Raw genomic sequence first — 20815 nt, forward strand, 5'->3', positions numbered from 1 at the left:
TTGCGATATCTCCTGATCGCTGTCACGTCTGCGCCCAACAGTACTCCTAAACCCGAGGCCCTTCCTCGCCCTCATCCCACCCCTTTCCCCTTTGTCCTTCTTTTCTCTCTTCCTCGTGGCCCGAGCCACGTCGATCTCGATTTTGTCTCTCTTTGCCGTATCTTGCATCCCACGGATCACAGTTATGAGTCCTATCTCGTGGCCTTCTCGACGAGCCCTGGCTCGTACAACGAAATAGCAGAAGCTCCAGTGGTGGACGCCTCGGAATACTAATTCGCGTGCCAAAGTATCGCGAAGTCGCAAATCTCGATCAGTCCAAAAAAATTTACGTAGTACGATGATAATCAGGACGTTCCAGTACATCTATTTTAACAGTATATTCTTGAATCAATCCGAAATCGGTCTAATTAGTATAATCCAGATGTCGATGCAATTTATATCAAAATTATGATTTTTTTGTCTACATAAAAAATTATCTTACGTAATACAATTTTCTTCAATATAGCGGATAGATCATGTACATACAGAATATAAATTACGTCCATCCTATGAATTATAAGGCTTAATATTTCTCACGTTTACTTCTCGATTCACCTATGGTAATATATGACGATCTAGATTAATCGCGCACCGATTCACAGCATGTTAATACTTTATACGTGTGTACAATCGCACGGACTTTCGCCGGTTACGCAAGTCGTAAACGTAGCACGTGTGCCAACAACATTTTGTAGGAAGTATTTCATGGGCCGGCTCTCGTAAGCTCTGTAAAACGTTGCACGCGCGAGTTAGGCGACCATCTAAAATAACAAACCGCACGCTGGGGAAAGTGTAGCGCAAACGGGGCGTTTGTTAAAATTAAAACTCCCAGATTAATTTACCACACCCCGCTATCCCTCCTTTTCTACGCCTCCATCCCGCGAGAACCGGGATTTGATAATATCAAGGGCGATCCGTGAGCGGAATAGCCAAGTGGACGCCAGTTTCGTTAGGTCTGTATCTCGTGTAATAAAAGTCGCCCCTTCTCTCGTAATCTACGATGCCACGGAAAATTCGGGCCATTAGGTATGTGCGGACTACGTGACGATGATGGCGACGAGGTACCACAATCAATTAAAGGAGAAAAATTTCATCTCGATTACGGCGCCGACGCTAAATTGGTACATTCAAACGGCGATGGCATCGATTCATGGGAAAACACGTGCATTGTTTTCCACATGCGTGATTCACGACGCAATTCTGTCGCGCGCAATCGTTGCAGACACGTGCCGGATTTATGTAAGCGAGTTAGTGTTATAAATTCACCCTAAAAATATCTACATACAGCAGCAGGACAGTAATGAGGACAGCGAAAGTCAGCGATAAAATTCAAATAGTCTTAGTTTTCCTTTACAGAAAACAATTAAAATTAATTTCTTAAAATTATACATTTTAAATTGTTGGATATAATCAATAATGTATATTTCGTGTCAACATGTCGCGTTAATTTGTAAATAACTTAAACTGGGATCTTTATCTTCTAATTTAATATAGAATCCATCAAAGTTATCCATTTTGTTTTTGCTATTCTCGCACCGCGCCTACAAGCTCGCTATTCTCGCCCCGAGACGATTTAATTCCATCTCGCGCTCAGCGTGTTTCGTTTAATCGAGGAGCGTTCCTTTTTACGTATCATCGTCCTTGTCCCTGACAAATGTCGGTTGTAGTCTCTTAGTTACGAGAGAAACGACAAATTTCAAAAGGGAGTGCTAAGTATCTGACTGGGGAAAACCGTCGCCGTGAACGATGGGCCGGGACTAGGAGGAGTCCCCGGTGATTCAATTCGATACAATCGGGAGTAGATCTCCACACTTTCGTAATATATTGCATTCGTGACCCTATGTCGGCGACACCCTGCACCCCATCCCATTCGTCACCTCATTAACACGCGCAATTTTGTAATCAAATCAAACATTTCGATAGCAAACATTTAGTAATTAAGTGATTAATTCGATAATTATTCGTTCCCGAATGATATGTAGATATACATCACTTAAACGTATCTGCCAACACCAGATTTCTAATCTCTCTCGATGATCTTTTTTTAATCAAAGACGAGCACTGCGAGACCGCGCGATTTCATGCAGATTATTAGGCCGTCCTGAAAGGATTCATGACGATCTTTCTAAGTGTAGTAAAAACCCAAATTTGTTATAAAACAAGTTTGTCGAGAAAACTGACGAGAACGTTTTGCCTATTTAAAAGATAAAGTCTATTCATTAAATATTTTAGCCTGATTATGCAATTCTGAGATAAAATATATACATCACAAAAACAGTATGATATTATCGTAATTTAAATAAATTTAGTCACTCTGATCGTTTTTATTACCCACAAAATGTTAATGTTTGCATCTGCCTGAGATCCGCGTTAATATTGAAATGCTAAAGACATACACGTGGAACTTTTCGTTCAAATCGACTGCGACATCGGTATAAACTATCATCGTTTGAACCTAGCTTATCGCATTTGGAATAGCAACTCTCTCAGGTATCGCAGAAATCACGATATCACCGCGATTTCTTTTGCGTATGGATACGTACATAGTAGATACGTACATAGTGTCTCAAATGCGGTATTCAACATTCGCTCGCGCGGCTCTCTCTTTCTCTCCCTTTCTCTCTGTCTCTGTCTCTCTATTCACGATATTTACATCGGCGTCCGTGGTACATCCGAGCGAGGTAAATTTGGGTGCAACAACCCGAAGTTATTATCGTGTCGGCTGAGCGTTGATCCCCATTTTTCAAAGTACCTACAGAGCTCGCCCGACCCCTCACGGCCTTTCAAAGGCTTCCCGAGGCTTAACGAGGGTAAAAGGTAAAATAAACAAGCCCGCGCAAAAGCCAGGTTCTCTCTCTTTTTCTCTCTCTCTCTCTCTCTCTCTCTTTTTTCTTTCTGTCTTTGTGTTAAACGCACTGGCGTATGCGTCGATACCGATACCTGCCCGGCTATCTGGCGTATAGGGCGCATGTGCATCCGTGTGACGAGCATGAAGGCACTTAGCTGATTGCCCGGAAATTGATCAGGAAAATTGGACGAACGGTGGAGCGAGTCACAAGCGGGAAACCTTTTTTTTGTTGCCGGAAAACACATTTTGCTATGATTTTTTCGGCGTAACGCAGAGAAACGTCGTTGTTATTTGATGCACTTGCGCCTATGACTATTTTCGCGTTTTCACATCAAACACAAGGTTTTTATATATCGGAAACTGGTTTGTACTGCTTTCTTAACAATTCGATAAATGTTGAAAATTGCGTTATATATTCCAAACATTCCAAATATATTAAATTTAACAAAGTCAAAGAGTTATGATTAAATTAATAAATTTTAATCGGTCTTTTTCTTCTCACAATTATTTCAGTATATTCTTATGTGAAGAGTAAAGTTAAAGTAATACAAAAGATTCGAAAATACACACACCCACAACTATAAACGTTAACATTAAGCAACCCTGACCAATTCATATCTATACTTATCTATAATACGAGATCGGCGAAAGCGGATTTCGCGGTATCAAAGAAATTGGCTCACACTAGTCACGGGGTTTCCAGTTTAATTCTCATATCCCGCCCTTTTTTCTTTCCCGGTACATACCGTGGCATCTCGGCATGCGTTCATCCTATTTTACGGTAGCGCATTCAGCTGCGCGTTTTCTTATTGCGTTCGCTGGCTGTCGATCGGCGTTTCGAATAAAATGTCAGAGCCAGAAACGATTTTTTTCCCCTCTCCTTCTTTCTCTCTGCTTTAAACCAAAAGGGGCACGCGTATATACGCCGGAAAGAGGATTTTCGGCAGAGGGACGAAAGGGGGGGGGGGCGAGAAAGACAGCAAATCAGATTTGCCGTCTGGGAAAATGTTGTACCGGATTAGGTTCCTACCACGCGCCCAGCGGGGAATCCGATTCTCATCGAAAGTGTATTTCGCGGTATCGGCCCGACTCGTCGAATATCCTTCTCGCGAATCCACGTGGCGAACAGTCACTTTTAATTTTCTGTGCGATGCGAGAAACGAAAAGTGCGCGTTTGCTATACTTTCAGCTATACTCCTCTTTCTTTTTCTATTTAATTTCTACTCCTCAATAATACAAGTTGTTAAACTCGTCATATGTTTTAGTTATAAATAAAATACTGATATTATAAATAATGTCAGTTACTCGGAAATATTCAATCGCATGAGTCTTAATCGTGGAAATTTTTGAAGATAAATTGGCAGAATAAAATTGAACGCTCTGAAACGACGCGTGTCTGACAAGTGTTCACGGTTTCTAGGTGCTTTTAGCAATAAGACGGATTCCTGTACTAACCAGGAACCCTCGGACCCACGCTATGGATTAGGGTCATGTTCCGACCACGTCAGCATTTCCGTACATCACGCACACGCCTTAGCGCGTCGAATTTCTCATGAGCCCGAGCGAAATTGGACCTGATTCCAAGATGATACACGTATCGAAAATTCCGTTCCCCGTATGTGATTTATTTGCGACTATCATCACCTCCGAATTGAATTCTTTTCGTGACAACTAACGATTATATTATTCAATATTGCTTCTATTTACAAAACAGTGCACCGATCTATTTGTTACATCTGCATTATCCCGAATAGAGATGCTAGCGACAACGGGACGTTCTCTTGACAATCGCACCCTCTCCGTTAATAAAAAGAGACACTATCCTTCACGGTGCACGAGCGCCATTCACGAGGACCGATTTATTCGCGTTTCCACTACCTAAGGCCGGTTTTAAACCTTTGTGCACCCATCCAAGATAAAATATAGGACCGTAACTAAGGATTTTCTTACCTGAGGCAAAAACTGAAATAGCCCACCTCTCATTTTTCATTATATCTCATCCAACTTAGTAAATTTTTAACAATTAATATATCTGTTGCATAGAGAAATAATTATAAGAAATAAGTAAAATAAATAAGAAATAACAGACATTATTCTTCTAGCTAATTATTTGAACAGCACTACTTTTAATCTTTTTTAACTCTAAAGAGTCTATTTTCTTGTTCACCATCTGACGCTAACCCCGATGATCGTTTATCAGGGCCCTTCTGTACTTTTCAAGCGAATGCCAACTCGAGTGGCACGCTGACTTCTATGTTCATCGACGTGTACCGGGAGGGCACGAACATATATCGGGTGCGAGTGCGTGCCGGAAAGTGGGTCGATTGCCAGCGCGAGGAGAAACCCGGGCGAGGTGGACGGGCGCCATCGAGGGAGGGAAAGTAAATTTCCGCCTCGATTGGCGTCTGCGACGAGTGAATTTCGTTCCCGAAAATCCGGAGGGTTGCAGGCAGCCCTTATACCGCGCCTCCCTCGCTCTCGCTCGTCCCGGAACCCCTCTCCCCCGTCATCCCGCGGCGCGCCTTTCATAAGCTGTAATTCATAACCCCACGTTTGACCGCAGCATCCCCCGTGCACGTTATTTATTCTGGGTGCAACTCGTATTTTTTCGGCCGTTTTATCGGGTATCTCTCGATTTATGTCCGCCGACCGCCTGGACCCTAAATACCGCGTGTGTCGCACGGGTCCGCCGTGCCCACGAATTCATTGATATTCCGCGCAGAATCGTCGTCCGCGCCATTGCAATGTCGGCCTAATGAATTTAACCGTCGTGCCGATGCCCTCTTACCGGTCGGAACCACTTTGGTTCTTTATTCACCTTCTTCTTTTCCTCCGTCGTCTGCGATTTTCTCTCTCTTACTTCTTTCTCTATCTCGGTTTCTTTTTCCTTCGCCACGACCGCGCTTCTGCGACAAACCAGCCGCGTACCGTGTGAATTCTTAAATTTACAATCCGCAGCGTAATTAAATCTATCCCGTGGTACTCGACTTTAAATCTTCGATTAAAAACAACGTTCATTATTTAGAGAGAGAGAGAAACGTTCATTCTTTAAAAGAAACTAATTGTAAAACTGACGCATCGAGGATCAAGATCCGAAATTTTATACGAAAAACTAAACTTAAGATATTATACATATAATTTATATTTATTTAAATAAGTAAATTATATATTTCTGCAAAATTATAATATACCCTAATAAAAACCAGCTTCTCTGGTATCATACACAAATTGTTTTCCTAATTAATTCATTTTTCACATAAATGACAAGTAAAATAATAAAGCAAAAACAATATTTTAATTATTATTATTCAATTCTAGAATTCTAAGAATCAGCGACTATTAACTTTTATAAAATATTTGTGATCACAGCGTAAACGGCATCACGCTTTAGTTTATGATCAAACACGAAAACCGACAATAAGCTTTCTAGAGGAAGACCTAGAGCGAACCCTGTTTATATACGCGAACACTGCGGCGTGAACGAACGATATGTCCTACGACGTGAAAAAGTGTCCCATTCAATAGCGTTTTGAAAACACAATCGTCCGTGATTTCAATCCAGAGTGATTATCTGTCCGATGTTTTGTCGGGATGAGGACACAATGCCACCCGTTGCATAAGCATCCACGGAGGGGGAACGAGAAGAGGCAAGGAACAGTAACGCAACCCCAATTTTTTTTTCGTACTCTCCATATTTTTTTGCCCCTGCACTAAGGCAGGTGGAACCGGCGAAGCATAACGGGGATTGCTATCCGGGTGCAGCTAATAGCGATTCAGCTTCCTCCGCCTCCCCCGAGTCGATGAGAACGCGTGGTAGATTCTCGGCGTAGGTAGGTACATCACGCCCGGATGAAGCTTTTCGAAGCCGTCGCACCATACGAACGGGTTTTTAATTTCGAAACCCCGGCTTCGGGGCTCGCGAGTCCGAACCCCGACAGACGAATAACCGGATATTAAACGTACGCGTACGTCCGAATGGAAATGGACGGGTTCGATTTATCCCGATTAGATTAACACCCGAATACCGACACGCGGATTAAACAGTGTACGCTGGCTTGAAATTGAAGCTACGCGCATCTCGCTTAAATTAGACTCCAAAAAATTTGCATCTTACAACAAGATAATAAAAGAGCTAATTATATGTACTTTGGTTATTTTAAAAATGTCTGCTTTCGGATGTTATTGGATATAATTGATATTTTACATAAAAATTATATATATATATATATATATATATATATATATAAGATAAAATTGTCTAACAAAAAATTATATTATTTTGTTCTTTCGTATAAATTCAGGTTTTGTGAATTTTGTGAATAGAAAAATCTTATATAAATCTAAAGTTATTCGAATTCTCGTAATGCGGGAGCTATTCCTGAACACATATATCAATATAAAGAGGTGCACATAACTATTTCCTGATTTTCTGTAAGTCACATCTCATATACGATCGTTCATCCAGCTTTATATCCCAACGATCCCTCGCTACTCTCGTTATAGTCGTCAAAGTTATTCGCATCACCCTAAAGACTATACGGGAAAACGAGATCAAGGCGGAGATATTCGCGTTAACGCGGCTAATTTTCTCTCTGCGACCCACGATTCGTCCATCCATCCATCCATCGGACCTCGTATTAACGATGTACCGCACGTTCGTTGATCGTCTGACCGTTCGCGGTCGGCGATCGATGGTTTGGATTTGGGCCAGGATGACGCGGAGAGTGCCAGGAGAGCTCTCTTGCGCGGTCATGGCTTTTCGGCGGCAGGCAGGCACAGGCAGGCAGGATGGCAGAGATTGCCGGAGCGAAATTGAGGTCGTGCCACTGGCCGTAAACCTCTGAAACGCCGCCACCGGCCGCGCCATTCGGTCAATTATTCGCTTCGAATTACGGCCCTCCAATTGCGCGAGAGTTATAAGAGCAGACCGGCTGCTACTCCCATCCCGATATATACCGAGCCCGCGCGGCGAACTATACAGTCGATTGGCAGCTCGTTTATGATAACGGCCGGACGACACCCGGCAGTCACGTTTCGATCCCGCCAATCCCGATCGCGAGACAGATTTTCGTGCCTACCCTTAATCAATATAAAAATATAAATTTTACAATGTACCAACTGTATTTATGCAAACTTCGCTTAAAAATCGATCATTCTTGAGAGAATCAATCGTCTCATTTCTATTACATAAATGTCATTCTATATTTCTTTATGTGCATTTTACACTAACATAGCATCAGTACTAAATTGCTGTTAAGTATTAAATAATTGTCAGTTGATGTAAGTTTCTTATAAAATTAGATTTAAAGAATAGATATGATAGATATTCTAGCCTATACACGCATTATTACACATACACATTCTAAGATTTGTAATGTGTTATATTTATCTGTAATATAATTTTATATTTCTAATACACTTTTCATACATCCATTATCTTAGATTAAAATAAAATATAATTTGACTCACCGACACGCCACGTCGAAGTAAATTTATATGTTGCAAACTGGGTATTGAACTGTAACACACAAAAATATCCAAATTATAACAGCGATCGAAATAATTCATATTTTTAAAAAATTACATCGCGCTCTTTAAATTTTTTATTAGTCTTTAAATAGATACTTAATAAAACAAAAAATTATCTAATTTTGAAAATGATCGTATTCTTGTAATAAACCTTTTTCACAATTTCATGTGGATAAATATCTCTTTTTATTTCTCATTTAAAAATCATTCAAACCAACAATTAAAAGCGATTGAGAACGAAAGAATAACTGAATCATACTACAAGTAACGAATAATATATAATTAATACAATAAGTAAGTAAAATTATATTTACCTCGTAGTAGCTCCGCTGTCGCCCGATGCCTCCTAGGCCTCCTCCTCCTCTCAGATTCCCTCGTTGCACTCATACACATTCACTCGCGTATACAAATTTTACTACGAACGTTACTACGAATTAATTGACAGAACGTTATGATCGCACGAGACTTTATACGGCACTCCCGACATTAATCGTACGCGATACACATTTTATTTCATTCCGCAAGAATAAGTACTCGAATTAACTATTCTCACGAATTAATATAACCAACGCGACGAATCGAGAAAAAAATTATGCGATTGATTTCACCCGATACCTACCATGCCGTTGTTGCTCCCACTTTTCAGGCTGCAAATAACAAATAATATATGCTCACAATATAGAACAAATGCAATCTCGTATTCTAATATATAATTGCATTATGACAAGTGAGCGAGTGCTAAAATTAGAGGCAAATATTCACAGAATGCAATATTTAAAAATTTTAATGAGCCATCAAAGATGAACAAGCGTCGAGTTTATATTACAAATATTAATGAGTTTAATAATTATCGATAATCACGACTCTAGTTACTAATTAAACGCGGCGAGATACCACCCGATTCGAATTTGATCCGTTCTGTATCCGCGACATCCTATTACTGAAGCCGAAGAATTCGAAAGTAACGTCGGCAACTTTATCATGCTCGTGATAAACGGAGTTAATAAAGCTGTAATTAATAAAAAAATGCAAAAACAATGAACTATACGAAAGTAATCATTCAGTTCCAGTATTACACGCGCATTATTGATAAATAATTGACGCAAAATATTGGTAGGGAATATAAATCGTCTTTTAAAAATAATTCAATAATATACAGAGCGGCTCGCGCGTTTGCCTAGCGACTTGAATCCTCGTTACGCGAATGTAAACGATGACTTTCTTCACATTATAGCCCGATGTAGATATGCCGAGCGTTATCGCCGCGATTTTAACGCATCAAAAAATGTATGCCGAATACCTTGTTGCGCATTTGAAACTGATTACTACGAAACTATTGATATATCATGGCTTTCGGTTACTGAGATCACTTTATCCGGTAACGTGTGCATTATTCTGCGCTCTCATTTAGAGACAGACGAAAAAGTTGCATTTAATGAAAAATTTTAAATAAAACGAAGATATCCGACCGCAAGGAACGAATATCGTTAATGATATGATTATCGCCCGTAGATACGAAACAGTGACAAAACTCGCTCTTTGCTCCGATTCCCTATTTCAATCGAAATTAATAAATTCGAGCGATATACCTGCTTAGATAAATTTATCGTCTGCTTCTATGATATGCCTCGAAATAAGTCAGTAATCGGGTGAGTTGGTACATCGGGTACAAGCTGATAAGCATTAATTGTAGTTAACGCAGAAAAATGATCGTATTTAAAGGGATGATAAAACGAAACACGGAGCGGCACGCGCTGCTGCCTACCGGCTCGAGTTTCACCGACGGAATGCCGAAAGACTGGAGCGACCGCGCGCGCACGACGTCACGACGTAAACAACGAACGCTGAGCGCCGAGTACCGCGTGCGTCAACACACATGCTATGAAATATTTAACGAATCAAAATAAATGTACGGTGGGTATTTTGTGTGTGTGCGTATGTATATTCCGTATATCCCAAATCATTTTCGATAAATTATCAAGTCCGTTATTTTGTAATTTCGCGATTTATTTTGTGAACTTGTTAGTATTATCTAAGATAATTATTAATTTTGTGTATATCTCGAAGAGAACATATATTGAATGCATAATGAAAAAGAAAGGCACTTTGATATTTATTTGAAGAATAAGATTTGCTGTAATTTTGATCGGAAAAGTATTCATAAAAATATAATTATTATCATTACTGCTTTTAAAATTTGTATCCTTTTATTTTATATTATATTAACCGGATTATCGATTGTCGCGTAGCATATTTGCAACGATCGCTGAATCTTTTATAAATTCGGCGAGCAATGCCTCGACGATTACAGATTACATTCTAATGGTGGCCTAACAACTCTCGCATGCGGATTTAATAAAGCAGCCGGATCGACAGCGGCTGTGAGTTGTATTCTAAACTATCGTGAATGGTGTTTCGTTACACGAATGTAAACAAGTTGACCCTGTATATAGCATTCTGTAGTCTGTTACACCGAGCTTTCGACGTTAGAAAATGTATGCCGAATACCTTATTGCTCGCATTTGAAATTGATTATTACCAAACTATTGATATCACAATCTTCGGTTACTGAAATCACGTTATCCGACAACGCGTATATCATATTCTGCGCTCTTAATTCGAGACAAACGAGCAAGAGAGAGAGTTACATTCAGTGAAAAATTCAAAGCGCACAAAGTAAAAATATATATCGATTTGCGAAAAAGGAGCGCCATTAATAATAATAATTATCTTTCGATAAATAGAAAACCGGGACATAACTCGCTCGTTCTTTGCTCCGATTTCCTAATTCCTTCAGTCAGATGAACTTAACCTACATATACCTATTTGGATAAACCCGTCGTCTGCTTCTATAATACAGCGATTTTGAGTGATCAAATGGAAGAATAATACATCGTGCAAGCTTACAATCCGCTGATCGTAGTTAATATAGGAAATAATTGTATTTGGAGGGATGATAATAAGACGACATACGGAGCAGCACGCGCTGCTGCCTGCCAACTCGAGCCTCACCGCACGAATGGAAATGGAGCGACCGCGCCACCGCGCGGCGCGCGCATACACACTATACAGCATGTACATCAGCACTACGCAACGTACGAATGTAAACAATGAGCACCGAGGAGGCACCGCATGCCACACGCATCGCGCTACAAAACGGTCAACATCTCCGAATAAATGTACGCCGAATATTATCTTTGCTTATGTGTACGGATTCAATGTACCTTGAATTACTTTGGACGCACGAGTAAGATATAATATCAGCTATATTATCATTTCGCTTTATTTTATATTTAGTTATTAGCATTGCCGAAGATAACTAATTAACTTCACATATCTAATATCATAATTTCGATCGAGAGCATTTTGAATAACAAAGATATAGCTAGTGACACAACGAGAATATACCGCGATTTAATTGCTGCATGCATATGTATCGACATTTTAACTATGTTAGGCAGATTATTTAATTCTTCTTTTGATGAAAATTAAATTGTTATTTTTAATCAATTAAATAATATTATTAAATGTAACGTTTATTTGGAAAATAAAATTCAGCATCGTTTTGGTCGAAAAAATGTTGAATGTAAATTATAATATTATTTCTTTTAAATTTTCACGTCCCGAGAAAGAAGAGAAATGAAATTGCGCGATATTAATAAATTAAGAAAATGAGATTAAAGCGCAGAAAATGTGGCAATTCCATTTTTATTTTTCTCTCGATTTAAATCATACAATTTTACTTCTCTCCAGCGAGAAAAAATGAGGCTAAAACGGTATATTTTGCATAAATACTTTTCCGATCAAACAAACTTTATTAACTTAAAATAAATATTAGATTTAATATTTTTCTTTAAATGGAATAATAGGACCATTTAAAATTTCATTTAAAAAATGACTAAATATAATTTGTTACTAGTAATCATTGTAATAATATTTTTACACAATATACTGAAAGACAAAATCAGTTGAGTGACAAAAATCAATCTATATGGTATGCTGTGACAATAAACCGATATATCTATAAACATATATATCTATAAACATAGTTACGAGCTTAATTATACGCAAAGTCTACGTGATATCATTAATTTACTTTGACTTTTTATAGCTCGGAAACTGTTGCCGTTTCTTTGTTTTTTCAATTTTTAACTTTAATTGAGTTTCAGAAAACGCTTGAAAGTAAGCATCGTACATGCAGTTATTACGGGACGTATCTATTTTTACTACTTGCGCTTGCTGCACATGATTTGGCGTAAGACTCTTGACAAAACGTGTCTCTTGACCCAAAACGTGTATATTTTTATGACGTTCAGGATATTCTCTTGGAATATTATTCGAATCTCTGCACTACGTCTCATATATCTATAATGAATTTATCTGTATGATATAAATTGATTGATATCTAATTATTTTTTTTATCGCAAAATTACAAAGTTCCTTTATTTCTTGACTTGCCCTCGTAAATGAATGTTGCCTTTTAAAACTTCTGATTTATTCGAAATTAAAGACGTATAAAGCTTATAGTAGTAATCGCGAAACTGAGCATCACGTGCGGTATAACTATATAGCGACAATCTCGCATCCTGGCTTTGTATCCGCGGATCCGGGATACAGGATATATCGAAGATGCGTGAATGTGTGTTCGTACGAACGCGTGATGGTGGTGGTGGTGCGATATACGCGCCTGTACCTTCCGCGGAAGACCTTGACAGGTCGAGCCCTGGGTATAGCTGCGCGGCGGTTCGCTCGTATATCTCGACCCACGCAGGAACATTCGTTAGTAAGCGATCTCTAAAATGGATACCTTAATGTGGCTTTCGCAAACATTATTACAGCTCCGCGACTCTGCTTTTTCCCATTTCTCTCGCCCGCGCAAATAGAACTACTTTATTCGCGTCTCGTGTCTCTTCGCGGTCGCGCCGCCGCGCCACTCGCGACCCCATTTTATCTCGGCTTCAAACAAGATTCTGCGTCGCATTAACCGATATAAACCACGACGAATATCCTTGGGAATTATCCGCGTGGCGTTCTCGCAATTCAGTGACAAATCTAAACTGTTCGCGCAAAAGAATTTATGTGAAAGGCGCTATACGCTGGCAGCGCGGAGATTTGCGAAGGTAAAAACAGGGGAAACAATAGTAACTATTCCGCGTTAATCTTTTTATATGTTATTTATGTTAAAACAAAAAATTATAATGCTAATGTATAAGTGATCGGCTATTGCCGGTAAAATTCCTAATTAGGATGGAAACATTGGTAATCTGTGTACAAAATGTGTACTTTATTTTCTAAGAGCTTTAAAAGTGTACAAACTATCGATATCAGTTTGCTTTCAATTTCGCAGATCGATCCGTCATACGGCGACGGTTTAGAAAGTTTACAGCAAGCAACGATGACGGGTAACGTAGAGCGATGAGATGAAAAGCGATGCGTCAGTTGACTAACAAAGTTGTAACATAATACAAAGATAAGAGATAAGCGGAGAAAAGGCTCGCAGAGATGTAGGGAGAGATCCAAACATTTGTACATGAAAACTTTATAGAGAAGTGACTTACGTATGTAGTATTTCGGCGTGCCATCGTGACTCCCAAGATCAATTCAATATTCTGCAACGCCCAAACAGAAAGGGATGGAATATCAGTTGACTAAGCTGTAACAGAATGCAAACAGAGATAAGCTAAGAAGGAAAATCAAATAAATGAAAGGGGAGAGACCCTTCGCAGAAATGTACATGTAAAACTCGTAATTGTGACTGCTCTTCTATACTGAGCCACCTAGAAATGTTCTTGCATACGCGATTCTGACGCATTATCGCGCATTATCTTGGACTCGCAAGATTGATCTACCATAACTACAGCGTTTAAAGAGGAAGAAGCGACGATCATAATGTGGGGCGATGGGACGAGGAACGGCGTGTCAGTTGACTGAGTTGTAACATAATGCAAACAGAGATAAGCCAACAGAGAAACTCGCCGGAAAGAAGAGAGAGAGATAGAGAGGGGGAGTGAAGGAGAGCGAGTCGACAGTGGCGAGCGCGGTAGCTGGTCGACTGACAGCACCCAAAGAATTAGTATCTTGTATCTGGCGAAGAGCGCCACAAATCATTTGGGGAGGCTGTCAGACATACCTTGAGTCCAACGCAAGAGACTTCCCTCCCCCCTCTTCTCTCCTTGTGTTTCCTTTGTCATTCTCTCTTTCTCTTTCTCTTTCTTACGTTTCGCACATTGCGAACGGCCCCGGAACAGGGGCGCTTCTCTTCCTCTACTTCTCTCTTCCGTTCTCTCCTTACTTCTCGTCTGCTCGTGTCACTTTCTCACTCAATACAGAAAGAGCAGGAAGATCAAAGGATGCCGGCGCCACCGCCGCTAATGATATGCGACCCGCTGCTGCCGGGCAACTTGGGAACTCGAGGACGCAAAGATTTTGGGACCCTCGAAACGAACCGTCGCGTCGCGGAAAGTTTCTCCAACTTCCTTCTCGAGTCGAACTGTTAAGTAAAGACCGAAAATGCCGGCAATGTTAAGTACAACGGATGCGTCGCGAAAATTCCTATACTTTTTATTGATAGTTCAGAAGCGAATTCACGATTAAACTCTATATTCTTTACCCGACTGTAATCTGTCCCCCTCGAAAATTCTAAAATCGATACACCTTTTTCCTCATTGGTCCCACCACCCACGCTTCCAATTTTGAACAAGAGACGTAACAAGAGACCTTTGCGGTGATGGTGCAAGTTCTCGCGTACCCTCCGGTTGATATAATTCAGCGTTACAGTTTCCTGCGTTGTGCACCCTCAATGCCGAGGGATACGACAGAGAGTCCACCGTTTCAATCGCTTAGGTTCGTGCGAATTATCGCCTCCGGGCCTTTACAGTACATCAAAGGGACAGGGGACCGTGAAGGCGCGCCCCATTCGCTCGCGCGGCCGTCTTAACGTATTCGAATCCCAAGGCATCTCTTCTTTTCCATCTCGTAACTCTCCCTCTTTCGCTTTCGCTCTCGTTCACCACCTTCACCCTCCGCACCGTAGAAAAGCGAGCTCGTTGCTCCTCAAGCAGGCATATGGAAGGTGTTTGACGTGCTAGCAATTCGAGGAGAGAATGCGGGGCGATTGATCCCTAAAAGCCCCGAGGATAAACTCGCGCGTTTTTTTCGCTCGGGATGAAATATCTCTGGCGAGAGGAGCCGCGTGCGTGCGCGCACGAATAAAGCGTTTATTCAACCGGAGGTGCGCTGTATTGACGTGAAATTTTTTTTCACTCAACCCTCCACATGCCGATTATTTGTTCACCTTCCAGCAACGTCTTAATTTACTGGAGAATTAGCTTTAACATATGCGTCATTGGCCGTCATCAGTGCAGGTGGACGCGATGTAAAAGTATCATCAATAATAAACGAAGCAACATAATCTATCTTTCAAAGTTTTTTTTAAATAAACAAATCTTGATAACAATAAAAAAACTCGCATAAAAGGCTCAAAGTGCTAAAAGTATTTTTGATATATTTCCCTACACAACAATAGCTCAGTTCGACTACGCACTCGATTAATTACGTGACACCCTTCGTTTCTTGTTTCAGGTGGCGATTAAGATAATAGACGTCGAGCAAGGCAAGAAGGATTACGTAATGAAGAACCTGACGAGGGAAGCGAAGGTCCTGTCAATGCTGCAACATCCGAGTATCGTGAGGCTCTACGAAACTATCCGGGTGAGTGAGAAACGCTTTAGGGCTGCAATCAGTTTAGAGAATTTCGACGATTGATCAAATCTCTTTACCCTAATTGACCGCGTCGAAAGTTTAATCGAGTTCTTAATAATAAAGACAATTCGCCACGGTCGATCAACAAGATTTAGCCGTGTCCATTGTGCTCTTGTATAACGATCTATTCATTATCCGTCAAAAGGAAACTATGCCATTCCGTCTCGCGTCATCCCTCTCCTAGGAACAGGCACTCGTATCCTTCGTAGATTGTACGCTATTCTACTCTCGGTCACGCCACTCTCACCCGGTACATGATGTTCGTCAGAATGCCGTGACAAATCGCGAACGTCTTGCAATTTCGGCGATGTCAGAGACCGAAATTTAACGTCATCCAAAAGAGAAAGAGAGAGAGAGAGGGAGACAGAAATGATCCATCTCTCTAGATTTAATTAAACACACCATTTAGTTGAATTTATGAAGCAACTTGGATGCGTATCAAAGTAGGAAAGCTTTGCACCCTTTAACCACTTTTGCCTTTGTAAGAAACTTAGGGGGTTCAAGCGAAAAAAATTATTATTTCCTATACTCTCAATTTTCAAGTCTATCGATTTTTGATGAAGATTTCTAGATAGACTGAAATCGACTATAGATAGATTTTGATAGACTACTAGTAGATTCGAAATTTTATATCACAGACACATAAAAATCTATATTTGTTCATCATGAAATGAATGCGTATTTTTACATCTACAAACTTGGGGAATCGATTTTTTTTTCGCCAAAATTAAATTGGTTTCAATCCGCGAGTATAAACTCGGAAATTATTATTTTGAGTTGCGATCCTTTCTGCGCCGATACAGAGGAAGCTCGGACCGGTACCATTAATGCGTTGCATCGTACGTGACCCGGCTGCTACGGACGCGAACGTTGACCCAACACGCGGACTCGCGGGCGCACGTGCACGCGCATATACGTACGCACGCATACGTACGCGCGCGCACGAAGGTATATACGGGCGGGAACACGAGGCGAGAGGAAAAAAAAACCCCGGGGAGAGGACTCTCGTATGCTTGTACGACGTAATTGAATTCATGTGTGGGACGTCGATATCAGAGGCTCTCTCCCGGCGGCGCAGCATCGCGCACCTCGTTTACTCTGAAAATTTTGTTAGTCCGCGCGCTCGCTCGTCACGATCGAGTTACGAGGACGAGGGTGTGTACGCGCCGGGAAAGATAAAGTACGTAGGAAAATATGACGGGAACGCACATGCCGCCGCCGATAGCCCTTCCCCGTCTCCCCCGCCACGTGTGAGATTCGAGAATTTCGGAGCTCTGCGAAATATTCCCGCGCGAGATGAACGGGCGACTGGGGTGGCTTGCCAATGTCCAACCGGAGAGAGAGAACGTGTAAAATTTTTCAAGCTGGATACGTCGCTAGAATCATTCTCTACAACTCTACATGTGGGAGATGGTGCACGTCGCATTTTCCTTTTAATAATGACTCGACTAGAAAATTGTAATTTACGAGTCGTTATGATGAATTCATTTCTAAAATCTACGTCTAAAATTTCCCAAATCTTATCTACAAAATTGTCGCAAATTGTTCCAAACTAATCCAAACAAATTAGTCTGAACAAATCACTCTACGGATACGGAGTTGTAATAGCAAGCCAATTTATCCCAATTATACGGAGTGCCCTTGTCCATATTTGTGTAGAATTGTCCTCAGAATAAACAGAGTTCAGTTACGTTTCGCGATGCGATAACATGTAGGAAACGTATTCGAATACTTCAGGGAGCGGAGCGCTCAAATATATCCGTTAGAAGAACGATCGTTCCCGCGAGCTTTCATAAATGGACAAACGAGTTTCGCGATTGCACCGTTCGATTCTTCTCTCTCGGCGGAAATGATTTTATAGTCTGCAGATGGTATTACTTTCTGCGCGCGTTTATGAAACGCGCGGATAGAGGAGTGAGTCTTGTTTTATTTAAGCTGTCTCATCGAGGGGAAAGAGCTATCGGCGATGAGAATGCTCGCACCTGACGGCAAATATGATAATATCGAGACGACACCCCACCTCGTCTTTCTTGCCGTCGCCAAATTGGCTATATATGACGTCGCCTTATATCTCATTTCCACATCGTAATCTTTACGACGGTGGAGGCTCGCCTAGGGTGCCGGCATCTAAGCGCGATTTCAACTGCCAATTCTGCTAGATTCTTCGGAGCATCTGCGCCTGCATGCAGGTCGTAAAGTATAGTCGTTTTCCAGGCAAGTCACTTCTCTTAAGGTCGCCTGTCAGTGACATGATTTCGCGACGACAGCAGCCCGTTTCCAAACGACGACATCACGCGATCGACGATACCGCCAGGACTCATTAAATATGCAAATGGCCACTTTTCCTTGCATTAATTATTGATAGAGTATTTTGACGTCGCTGAAAGTCAAGCGCCGCCACAACCGTTTTTACACTTGTGAATAATTTATTCTAATAAAATATAGATTATGCTTAATATAAAAATTCGCAAACGCGATTTATGTGATTAATTTGAAATTATTCATTTCATATGTGTTCAAGTATCATATATACATATGTATAAATACAATGAGAGATATACTTTCGAATATATGATATACGCGAAGTGTAGTGATAAAAAAATGTCATTTTGTCATACCGTAAATTCACGATAGAACATAGCAGTGCAACAAAATTTCATCCTCTGCGAGGACAATGTATCGGCGACCATTTTTTGTGTCGTAAAGTTGCGGTTATTGCAGTGCCATAGTATAAACGCGCGTATCTCCCAACATTTTAGGCAAAACCGTGGCATTTACGGGTTAGCAATATTTTCCTGCCTATAAGTCACTGGGTAGTTTATTTTATTATCCGTCACATATACATAGAAATTTAAGATTACTGCCCATAAAAAGCTTTATAGAGAAACAGAGTTTACATAATTTACATCTCTATTAATTGCATGTATTATGATATTATTAACACTTTTATCTCATCTAAATGTTTCATTTTTATCTCGAGGAAAATCAATTTATCTGAATATTCGATTCAATTAAAATTGTGTATATCCTGATTATAACATTACTAGTTATATGTATAATCAAGAAAAAAGAATATATCTTTATTTCAATTATTTATTCGTACATATTTGTAAGCTAGGGACAGTTATTCTGAATCACTCTGGGAGTAATAAGAAAGCGCGCACGCGTGCCTGTCGATTTTTACGAAGATGCATGTCCAGCGGGCAGCGTGTTACTCATGCTCGGGATATTGAAGGAAAGCCGCTTTAAGCGCCAATTAAGGTCATTATTGTCGGCCGTAAACGTGCCGCTCGCGCGATTTTATGTCGGTACCGATGTTACGAGCCGACGAATCGCGTAGGACTTGCCCGTTACTGGCGTCCAACGACGCCGACATCTCCCTCGTTCGAGGGACGAAGTTGCTATAAAAAAGAACGCGTCGGTAACCGCATTTGCAGCGGATTATTACAACGAATTGGAATTGCCTTCGTTTTAGGACTATGATGTCATCTTAGATAATAATGTAGAGATTCATCTGAAACAATTTGGGTAAGCTTATTTTCGTCTTGTCATAAATAAAGCGACCTGTCCGAGCGTACAATGACGGAAAACGATTGCGCGAATATATATTAGGAAAACAATATTACGCGGAAAAGTCTGAGTTGCAGAATGCGCAACGACGATCCGCGCGTGCTTACTTTGTAAGGAACTTTCGGGGGAAGACGACGATTCGAACGATCGATGGAAACGATCCAGAGTTTTTGCCAGATCGCAAGAATCGAGGGATACGCGAGCATTAAATTCGCGCTAAGGAAAAGTCCGCTTTAAATTCCACTCGGAATTCTCGGGAATAGGATCTTGTGTAACTGATGCGCACCTTTTTGGCACGAGTTGCGAAAGCGATGCTCGTGCCATACGCTTCTTGTTTCGCATGGAGAAATGACTTTCACGTCCGGCTCTTTCCCCATCTCCGGCCCTTTCCGTCGTGCCATACCTTCCCCTCGTTTACATACGCCGAATTTACGTTCCTGTTTTACTCGTACCCGATGATATATCGAAATCGGGTATCTCACGTTTCACCCTGGCTCCGGTTGATTCGGTTGGCAAGCGCTATATCAACAAGTCCCCGTCAAAACGAAACGGCGATTCTAGCCAAGCGAGATAGAGCGGTGCGCATCTCTGGTGAATTGACTTTGCAAGTGGTCGAACTCCTCAGAAATTCTCGTTTAGTTTCTGTTGGCTGGAAGTTCCCCTTCGGTCGCTTTCAGCGCGCCGAACAGAATAATGCAGAGTAAAGCTTAAATCAAGCCAAATGATATTTTTGAAAAATTTATTTGCAATCAACTATTCTGACGAGTTCTTCATCCGACAAATACCATAGCAATTTCATATCTCAAGAAATATTTCGGAATTTCTGTCAAACCTTTTTATCAAGAATTTATGTGTTAAGTCTGTAAAATAAACACGCAATAAATGTATTAGTAATTACTAAAATCTTATTGCGAATGATTAAGCCCTCTTGGAATAACTAGCGCGATAGTCAGCGGAAAGGCAAATTGAAAATCTCGTCCCGTTCGATCTCGTGCTTAACATTCGACCGCTAATACGCGCGTGCGAAATTTATTCAGTTCTCGTGATTCACGCGACTCATAATTAAAG

The 20815-nt window shown here is 40.8% G+C and overlaps 1 protein-coding gene across 1 annotated transcript in view; it reads left to right on the plus strand.

The window, feature by feature from the left end:
- LOC112468405 (MAP/microtubule affinity-regulating kinase 3-like) overlaps positions 1 to 20815 on the plus strand; it is a 205761-nt gene that overhangs the window by 152461 nt on the left and 32485 nt on the right. The window contains exon 4 of the mRNA XM_025037558.1: positions 15998 to 16126. Within this exon, the coding sequence (XP_024893326.1) occupies positions 15998 to 16126 (129 nt within the window). The remainder of the gene's footprint in view (positions 1 to 15997; positions 16127 to 20815) is intronic.

The sequence above is a fragment of the Temnothorax curvispinosus genome, unplaced genomic scaffold (genome assembly GCF_003070985.1).
Source record: "Temnothorax curvispinosus isolate PA1 unplaced genomic scaffold, ASM307098v1 QBEX01018442.1, whole genome shotgun sequence".
Taxonomy (NCBI): Eukaryota; Metazoa; Arthropoda; class Insecta; order Hymenoptera; family Formicidae; genus Temnothorax; species Temnothorax curvispinosus.